The sequence below is a fragment of the Mesitornis unicolor genome, unplaced genomic scaffold (genome assembly GCF_000695765.1).
Source record: "Mesitornis unicolor isolate BGI_N332 unplaced genomic scaffold, ASM69576v1 scaffold34189, whole genome shotgun sequence".
NCBI lineage: Eukaryota > Metazoa > Chordata > Aves > Mesitornithiformes > Mesitornithidae > Mesitornis > Mesitornis unicolor.
Window position 1 is genome coordinate 8,097 of NW_010205790.1, and position 10,091 is coordinate 18,187.

Here is a 10,091-nt window from a genome sequence, read left to right on the forward strand (position 1 = left end):
TTGGTTCACAGATCACAGTCTGCGGGTCCTGGCAGGCCTGAGATCAGCAAAAGCTAACACCATTCTCCCATCACTGAGCTTTCTTGACACTCAGCAATGAGATTTCATAAAGATCTATTTGATCTCAGTCTGGCTCAGGCCTTAGCACAGTTTTCTAAGCAAGTAATTTTGTAAATTTTACAGGAAGTTCTCCCATTTCTCAACCTAAGAATTCTTTCACAGAAGCTTACATATTTTCTCCTGTACCTTTTCTAAAGGAATGCTAGACTTGATGCTGAACTGAAAATCCTGGAGTTCCCTGCTAAACTGAACAGCAGGTAGAAAAGAAGCAGCTGAAGCACATGTTGTTTCTCACTGCATTACTTTAGATTTGACCAGCAGGATGGCACAGGTGGCAGAAGTGAAATTCAAGCCCACTCTCTGGATGCTTTAGAGTGACTATCAGAGAGGCCATCTAGCACAGTAGTTACAGCGAGTTTTAGAGTATGGACATCTGTGTCCATAAGACGTGCTGACTCGCTTCACCCAAACTAGATGCAGGTACAAAATTACACAGTTTGAGGATGTGATAGGGAGAGGTAGTTAAGTTCTCTCTTCATCATCCTGAGCATTTTGAATTGTAAGCCTGTGCTTTTATTCTGGTTATCCAAGAACACATGCAACCACCATATCAAAGTTGAATAACCACCAATGGGATGAGTTATCCATCTGTAACAAGATCACACGCACAAGTAACAAAGTTCTTGAGAAGATTACAAATCTTTCTGCTAGATTCTGATCACCTTGCCTATATCTCAGCTTCTTGGAGTGGTCAATGAAAAAACCTAAAATGCCATTTGGACAATCTTATATTCTGCTTGCAGTATTTCTTTGTGAATTGTGATTGCTTCCACCCTCTCTCTTTGACTATCTAGACAAGCTCAATGCTGGTCCCACTGGAAATATCCAGCTTCATGTGCATTTTTTAATGCAAACACCTGCAATGTTCTACTTGGACTTTCCAGGAAAAAAAGTTTTGTTTCAAACCTAAATTATTAAAAAGATATAAATGACAAAATGCCTGTCTCAGGAAACAGGAGTTCTTGCAACTATTCAGCAGTTTCTACTGAAATCCCACCAGTCTTCTTATTTCTTGATAGATAGGGGCAGCCAGTTCTCTGGCTTTCTCTGCTCCATCCTCTAAAACCTTTACCAGATGGGATTTGTCTTCCTGGAGTTTCTTGATTTCATTCCTGATAGGTGCAAATTTTTGAATAACTGACTCTGCTACCACCATTTTGTAGTGAGCAGTGTCTAGACCAGTAGATTGGTGCAGCACTTCTTCTATGCTAAGCCCTGTTACTGCAGCGTGAATGGACACCAGATTGGAGACACCAGGGCGACTGGCTGGGTCGTAGGTCACCTCAGAGGTAAAGTCAGTCACAGCTTTGCGGAATTTCAGCACTATTTCATCAGGGCTGTCTGCTATGTTAATGGTAGCTAACTTCTGCGGGTCTGACTTGGACATCTTCACTGTTGGATCTCTGAGGGATTTTATTTTCTTTGTTGTACCTTGAAAGAAAAAAAAAAGGGGAATAATTACGAACACACATAGCCAATGGTTCCTTATAGCAATTGCCAAGAATACTTTGTAGCAGCATGACAAAGTTCTCTGTTTATCCTTGCTTAAAAATGAGTTGTGAGCACAGTTGTGTATGCTCTTATTCAGTCCTTATGCCCACCTTGTCTGTCTAAGTCACTTTTCTCCTCCCATAAATTAAATGAAAACCTGCTCCATTTCTCCCCTTCTCACTAAGCAGAAACTTCTGCTGGGACACTTCCTAACATTTTCTGTAGCTACATGCTGATTTTCCCAAAAACTCTCTCCTTCCTTGTATTCCTGGCACTGGGTACAAGGTACCCAGAGAGCATGGACTGCACTTTGCTGAAAGGTTCTGTAACAGTGGAGAAACAGGTTATATCCACTGGTAAAAAAGAATCGCAGAACAGTAGATCTCCTTACTTTAGGAAATAATTCCACCCAAAATCTCTTAGTAATTCTCCTAAATAACAATAAAGACAGTCATTAAAAGTTCCCTAACTGAACACTAACCAGTTTTGTTAGAGGGAAAGCACTATTCAGACAGGAGACGTGTGGGTATTATACAAGCCACTGAGATATATGTGTGCATGTGAAACAGAATATCAGCATTAGGGGAATATTGCAAAGTCCTTTCTTTAACAGCATCAACCCAAACTGGTTCAGTTCCAAGTAACAACATCCATGGCGTACACAAAGTACCGCTGACCTAGAAAGTACTCACACCTAATACAGCCAACTAAATTACTCGCATACTCCTCATAGTTGGCCTTTGTACTCAGTGAAAGTGTAAGTGTTCTTCCAGGCTCCAACTCAAACTGCCCAAGGAAGCGCTCTCATCTGAATCACCTTTAGGAAGAGTTTGTCTCTCTTCTGTAAATTTGAAGGAGTTCAGGTACTCTAACTGCCTCCAGCTAGCGAGTCTGAATAGGTCCCTAACTCCTCCATTCATCCAGGATATTTCACTGGTTTGCATATACTTGTGCACTTATGAAGGTATGTTTTTCATGAAAAAAGTGAAAACTTTTTTGTTTTTGTGTTTCTGCTTTTTTTTTTTTCAAATAGAGCTTTTTACTTCCTGGAAAACGGTCTCACCTGCATCATAGGCTATGCTCAGCTCCTCATTACAATGCTTAGTATTTAATTGTTCATTAGAAACTGCAGAGCTTGCAGTACCTAGTATTCTCTAAGCTCTACTCTGCGTCTAACACCATTTTTGTCACTGAGACTTGAAAACTGAGAAAGGTTTATTACTGCCTGTCTTTTCTAAGGTGAGAGCTCCTTGCCCTTTTGGGGGCGAAGGTCTCTGCTGTGCATTCCTCTACATTACTTACAACAAAGATGCAATGCTTCTTCCTTGCCCAATTCTTCACGTTTCTTAACAAACATGCCATTTGCGCCATCTGACTCCTCCTCACCCCCCGGCCTATGACCTTATAGCTCAAAAATGGCTGAGAAGATTTTCCTTATAAGTCTCGCCAAGTCTAAGATCAAAACTGGAAAGTCTAAGCTCTGTAAGAGACCCTTACTCCAATATGCAAGTATATATTAAACACACTTAAAAGACGTTTGAGCACTGTAGTGATATACCTACAAGCTGTTTAGCATGCTTAATGTAAACATCTACTACTCAGACACTGAAGGGGTCTGCTTGCTAGAGGTCTCTTGTCTTGTTCCTTACATGTGTCTTGAACTAGCAACATGTAGCAGAAACACTGCTTTTAAAAGGTCCAGTACTTGAAGAGTCAGGCTGACTGGCAGCAGCAGAGTGCATCTGGCCCTCTGGACTAGAATACCAGACGTCGCATACATTCCTCTACTGGGGACTTGTAAAGCCTTATGTCTGTCTTGGGAGTTCAGTTTCACAGCCTCTAGTCTCTTGTTGTCAGTTTTAAATTTTCCGCTCCCTTTTCTTGGTCCCTGAAACTATTTCCACAATATTTAAATCCATCTTAAACCTTGAAGTGCAGTTAAGGGGGTAGAAAAAAAATAACCAAGACCAGCTCACTTAAGATGGCTTTGGGCACAGGAAAGAATTCTCCGTATATCTTGTTGAAATGTTGTGCTATATCTTGAGCTAGTTCCAGGTGCAGGACTTGATCTTCTCCAACGGGAACATGTGTTGACCTTTTAATAAAAGACAGATACAGAAAACTCAGCAAAGCTCTCTGGTTCTGCTGAAATGTTACTCAAGACTACCACAGCTTCTGCCATGACTGAGGGCCAGACTGAGCCAAACAGAGACCCAGCTTGATATAGGTGCAGTGGAAACAAGATCCTAAACTGACTGTATCCCAGGATGAGTCTGCTTTTTGTGCCAGACTGAAGCACAACTCCAAGGGCAAAAACAGTCCTTCACAAAAACATATATGGTCAAGATACCAATAAGAACAAATCATTAAAGTCAGCTCAAATAAAGGTTTTTGTAGTATCTCCTGCTGTCTCTTTAGAGATCAAAGAGCACGTGTTACAGTGTGTGAACAAAGTAATAAAGATCTGCAAGGCATAAAGCGCAAGCACCTTTCCTTGTCAAGTCTCACGGAAATACAATTGTTGTTGAGAAGTTAGAACTGTGGATTTATCAAGGGAAGAAGAGAGTGGTTCTTCCACATAGGTCACCATTAGATAAATATAATGTGGGCCAGTGCCTCTACTGACACAAGTGTTATCATTCATAGATTAGAATTATTAGGATCAAATGATCATTTGATCTCCTGTATTGAACTCAATAGCTTGAATGCAGTCCTGGAGGAAAACAATCTGCATCAGAGGACATGAGGAGGTGAAGAATCCACTACTTCCTCTGGTGATTCTTTCCCACAGTTAATCATACTCGCTAAAAATGTATGATTCCTTTAGATGAGGCAGACTTGAAGTCTTGCCAGCTTTTGATTACTCTCCCTTCCCCCAGCAGATTTTTTTTTTTTCCTAAGGCTTGCAGGGTATTCAGCTCTGAGTTCTGGATATGTTCCAGTGTAAGAAAGTTCACTATGCATCTTTTAAGTTCCCAGAAAAATTTCAGTTTAACATGGTATTCCTTCCTTCCGATTTTGAATTACTGGGCTGACATCCAGGAATCAATTTGCCCACGTTTATTCCCCCACCAAATAGTCAACGTGGCAACCTAAAAACAGTTACAGTAGCCAACAGGAAATCACAGAAAGAAAATCAGTTACCATAATCAATATATTTTAAGCAGGTCAAAAAAAACGTTTCCATATGCCAAAATGGTTCCATATTCACAAAGTTTGCCACTAAACAGAAAACACATTGTCTTTATAAATGGCTCCACATGACTCTCTGCCTTTTTCCTTGCTGTTTTTTTTAATATTTCTGTATTGGTGCTATTTTTATTCCTTTCGGTCATACATTTACCTTCTGTCCATTCTCCTGTCTCTTCGATCCTTCGTTCATCTGAATTTGTACTGTTTCACCCCCTCCTCCAGCTCTTAATTCTTTTCCACGACTGCAGTTCTTGTCTGTCCATTTCTCCCTGATTCTTGTCCCCTATATTATGTTTTTACATTAAAACATTTCTTATTAACGATATTATGTCAAATTTCTGAAGATACTGTTTCTCTTTCACTTCCTTGTTTTGTGCTCTGTCTGGACAGCCTGCTGTTAATATACATGGTAGCAAACAAACCACAGGCTTCATTAAGGAATGATGAATCACATGATCTTATTAGAGACGGAAGAGACATACGTGATTGAGCTCAACCAAAGCAAGGTCATTTCTGATAAAGTTGTCTACATTTCACCCTTAAATACTGCTTGACAATCAAATGGGACTCACTGCTCAGCAAATTAATTTAATGTTGAAATTCATTCTGACTTTTGCTTGCTTCCCATTACTTTTAGTTAAAATTCATGTGAATTAGAAATATCTACAGGTCTTCTAACATTACTGTTTTTCACTACTAATGAGCACTTAGGATTAAATTTTTCTAGAAACATTTTTCTGGGTTAACAACTGGCTATTCTTGGTTACTTTGTCCTCCTAAAGTCCCTGTCCTTCTAGTTCTGTATTACTTCTCTGTTCCAACAAATATTCACAACTCTATTTCAGAACAATTCCACAAAGTATATACGCTCAGAACATAAAAATAATTAATACATAGTGCAGTATCTCTAACACCTACTTATTGAGACAGTTTAAAATTTAGTATGAAGTACAACTAGTCACAACAATGCACTACACGCGCTATCAGCTAGGCTACAATCTTAGCCATGCTGACTCACCAGCCTGTAGATGCATCTTAGGATATATTTTGATGGCAGCACATAGTACACCACAGAGAAAACTGAACTAGCCCAAGTACCACAAGGTGCAGTAAATTACTCACTTCATCAGAATCAAGAGGTCTACAAAGAATCCCACGCTAATATGGGTATACTATATACAGACAGCTTAAGTATTTCTACAGTACACTGCAAAAAATAAAGCATAACTACTTTAAAAAATGTATGTATGTGTATGAACATGTAATATGTGTAATTAAACATCAATGTGTTACAATTCCTTAAGAATTATTCTGAAGGGACCACCATTGTGTCTTTACAGCCTTGTCAGTTGCTTTCAAACCAGGCTAGGTTTCAACCAGCCACTTGAGAGGCAAAAAGCTGTCATCCATTTCCAATCTTCTCATCTAATCACACCCAGCTCCCCCACTTAATAAGTTAGCATGTTGACCTGACAAACATTCATTCTAATGGAGCTGAACAGACTGCCCATGGGCTCACATTCTGCCTCTTACTTGTACAGCAAAATATCTGCTGCTTGAAGCACTGGATAAGTCAACAAACCAACAGTTCCTCCATTATTCTGGCTGGCACGCTTCATCTGTTTGCAAAAGAAAAGCAAAGAGAAATCACACTTTTGGCTTACAATGTCAAAGTCTGATTTTAATTAATTAGAATTTTGACTGATTTGAGCAACTTATTGTGCAACTCTAGAAAAAAGCGTGCCATGTGAATACACACATTTATGTCCTATATTTATGAATACACTGTTCTGATATTGTAGTGAGGAGAAAAAACAGGCTTGTGTTTTCTTTCTGTCTGTAATCTTACTAACAAAAATGGTCACAAATACAAAATAATTAGGCTGGTTTATTACACTTATGATTGATAACTCCTAAATTTTAAATAGCATTTTTAGCAGTAGAGTTTTAGAATATTTTATTATAGAGATATAAAAAGATATTAATACCCATGTTTCACAGAAAAGAGATCAAGACATAGTGATCAAACAGAGTCACCAGGAGAGTCAGTGACAGGTGGGAGGAGAACCCAGAACTAGAGAAGCAGAATCCAGCATTCTTTCCATTAAATCATGCTGCTCCCCACAATTCACCCACTGTGCTGAGGTCCTTTACCACTCTAGGATATGGATCATTTAAACCAAGACAGGCTACAAATACTCATTCTGTTCTAGCAATGGCATATCTAGTTTTTGCTTTTAACAATAAATATATTAAAATCCTAAAAATCTTAATTATTTCTTTAAGACTATTACAATATCTTTAGATTTTTCTCACTCTCTCATACAGATCCTGTCTTCTGTCTACATCTCTAAGTGCCTAGGGTTCAGGAGACCTAATTTGCAAAGCCTAGCACCTGTAACACCTATCTGTAGATTTGGAAAGTCAATCCAGTCAAAGTTGGATTTAAGAGCTTAACTTAAGAACCTCAGGTTTGAAAAGGTTGGCTTTAATCTATGCCATACATTAACACTGGTTGCTGTATTTAAGTTTTACTGTTTTTATTTAATTAAGAAGAAAAACAGAAAAAAAGAAAACATCTGGAGGTATTTAAGACTGCTCTGAACTCTGCAAGCCAAACTGCTCTTAAGATTTTTTTTTTCTTTTGGATACTTCTCTCTCCTGCCTTTTGGTTTGTCTGCTTACTAAATGCCAAAATAAAATACAAGGAAATTAAATGCAAGAACTCCATTGAAGTAGTCATGCTGATGCACTATCAAGATTTAAAAAATGAACATTTGAAACTTGTAAAGGCAAACATTTAAGGTGCATTAACTTTATCACTCAGTACTTTTTTAACATTTATAATTTCTATACTCCTCTTCCAACATATGCTTCTTTAGCACTCTCTTCCATAAAATCTACAGAACAGCCACTCTTCAAGGTGGAAAAAGAAAAGCTGTTTATGAAACTTCATAATCAGTAAGGATCAAGGTTTCCACTGCAACATCTTATAGTTGTTTTGCATTATTTAATTAAGTATTGAAATAACTCTAAGCATTCTAGCAAAATCAGTTTAACACTAAACAATCATATTTAAGACAGTTTCTACAAGTCTCTGCCAAAAATATTATCCTGTAGCTTCCAGCAGAAAAACATTCACTGATAGCAACAGGCCTAATAAGACACCTTTTCCTCCTTTCACCATAGGACTAGAGAATTACTTAAACCTAAAGCAAGAATAACCAGGATACAATTGGTACTTCACAGATAACAAGTACTTCAAGGACAGCAGTTCAACTGAATTCCCATTTCAATTTATGAGACTATTCATACCTTCCACTGGGGCAAGCGTAGTACACGTGGCACATTAGTTAAACACCCAAGAATCCAGGCAAGTTCTGCATGCTCAGGAACCTGGAAGTATGAAGTCAGAATATATTTTAATCTTCTGCATTTACACACATTTTCTGAAAACCAACACAGATGAATAGTATCAGAGATCAGAAAACCATTTATTTTTATGTACTATATTTTCAGTACGGTCAAGTGACAAGTCAAGGGCAAGTTCTGGACACTGCATGGATTGAATGCACTATGCCCAAGCAGCACAGCACAGCAAGGTTCTTGATCCTGTCCACTCACATTCCAAAGAAGAAAAAAATCACTTTAGCAGTAACAGGATGCCCAGTGAGAAAATGAGGGCAGCTGGGACAGGGTTGAGCACAGAGAATGTGCTGGGACAGGGTTGAGCACAGGGAAAGCGTGACATAGCTCACGTGCAGACTGGGCACCCAAGCTTAAGTGGAGCTCCAGAAGCACTGGGCAGAAGGTGAATGGGTGGAGTGTCTAGATGAGGCTTGTCAGGACCTTGGGTGCACCAACAGGTCCTAATGGCCCTGACCTGTTTGCAAAACAGGAATAACAGCTAAGGTTGTGTGTCAAACTTTACAGTACAGTCTGAATTGTGGATTAATTTGTCCCTCAGTTCTGAAATCCTATCAAAACTAATACTGACCTGCAGGTGAAAGAGAATCAGGCATCTGCTTACCCTTTGCCACAAAGGTGGCTTGTAAAAATGAGAAAGAAAGAAGATTCCATTTAAGCTCATACCACAAACTCCTCATTTAACAGTCTGGGGGGGCTGCAGTTAATAGTTAATAGGAATTTTAATAGTTTCAGAAAGACACTAGACAGAGTGATGCCCCACCTCCTACTAAAAGGAAGACTTTCTCCAGGCAGAAACAAGAAATGTGCTGTGTAACAACCTCTATTGGATGAATCCATGTTTAGCTTCTGGACATATACCCTTCAGTTTTTTCATTTCCAATATTCATTTTAGGATTAGTAGAACAGGCAAGCATTGCTGATGTATTGGCTGTTCTTTAACTTCTTTCCAGTCATTTGGGTTTGCTGCTAGCTAGCTATATGTAAGATAACTATTGAAAGAACAAGGTGATCTTTGTCCTGCTCCTTAGCTTACATGTTTGATTCACTTTTCAATATTGGCAGGTCTGGATGTTTAAGAGCATGCTCACCATCTCAAAGGCGTTCAAAAGCTTCATGCTTGCAACATGATATAACAACCCAGATGGAAGGCAGTAAAAAGTGTTTGTTAACAAGTAATAATTACTGGCATTGTTAATGGCAGTTTCTTTGCTGTCACATTTTAAATAAAGTAATTTCCTAGCTAACAGTCATTAGACTACTTTGGTTGTCAATGTTGTATAGAGGTATACAACCTCAACACAACTGCTAAGTGATTAAAGATATGAAATATTCTAGGTTGATTATCTCTCCTTTCTTTCTACCTTTCCCACAGTTGTGTTTTTTCTTTTTTCTTTTTATTTCCTTATGCTTATTTGACCTGCAATCTTCTGTGCACAAGACAAAGTGCAGCAAGATGCACCAAATATACCTTCTGACAGACCCAAAGAGTAAACTGAGCTGTACAGAAAATACTAAGCTCAAGATCCCTCTCTCATTTAGAAGGATGATCACCATCTGGTTCAAAGCGGTTTCTCATTCCCTTCTTCTAGTCACGGATAGAGAGGGGATGGTGCTCTGTTGCATTTGTGTTGACAAGGACTTTTTTAAAAGCTATTGCAGTCATTGATCCAGCTCTGTCAGCCGTTGCTTCCACAGCCAAGACTGCACGTGTGTTTCATTTCACCAGGGGCTTTGACATTACATCAGTTACCAACAACAAGTGATCTAAACAGCATTTGTTGAGTTGAATCTGCAGTTCTGGGTCCTAGCAAGTTACACTAGCCTCTAATCCTCAAACACACACAGTCCTTTCCTAAGGC

At 38.9% G+C, this 10,091-nt stretch overlaps 1 protein-coding gene across 1 annotated transcript; it reads right to left on the reverse strand.

Annotated features, from left to right (window-relative positions):
* Positions 1 to 1,102: 1,102 nt before the first annotated feature.
* WARS2 (tryptophanyl tRNA synthetase 2, mitochondrial) lies at positions 1,103 to 9,347 on the reverse strand. Its single transcript, XM_010191539.1, has 5 exons — positions 9,321 to 9,347; positions 8,119 to 8,199; positions 6,337 to 6,422; positions 3,588 to 3,706; positions 1,103 to 1,551 (listed from the first exon to the last, which is right to left on the reverse strand). The coding sequence occupies exons 1-5, from the start codon at positions 9,345 to 9,347 to the stop codon at positions 1,103 to 1,105; spliced, it is 762 nt and encodes a 253-aa protein (XP_010189841.1).
* Between the last annotated feature and the right edge of the window lie 744 nt (positions 9,348 to 10,091).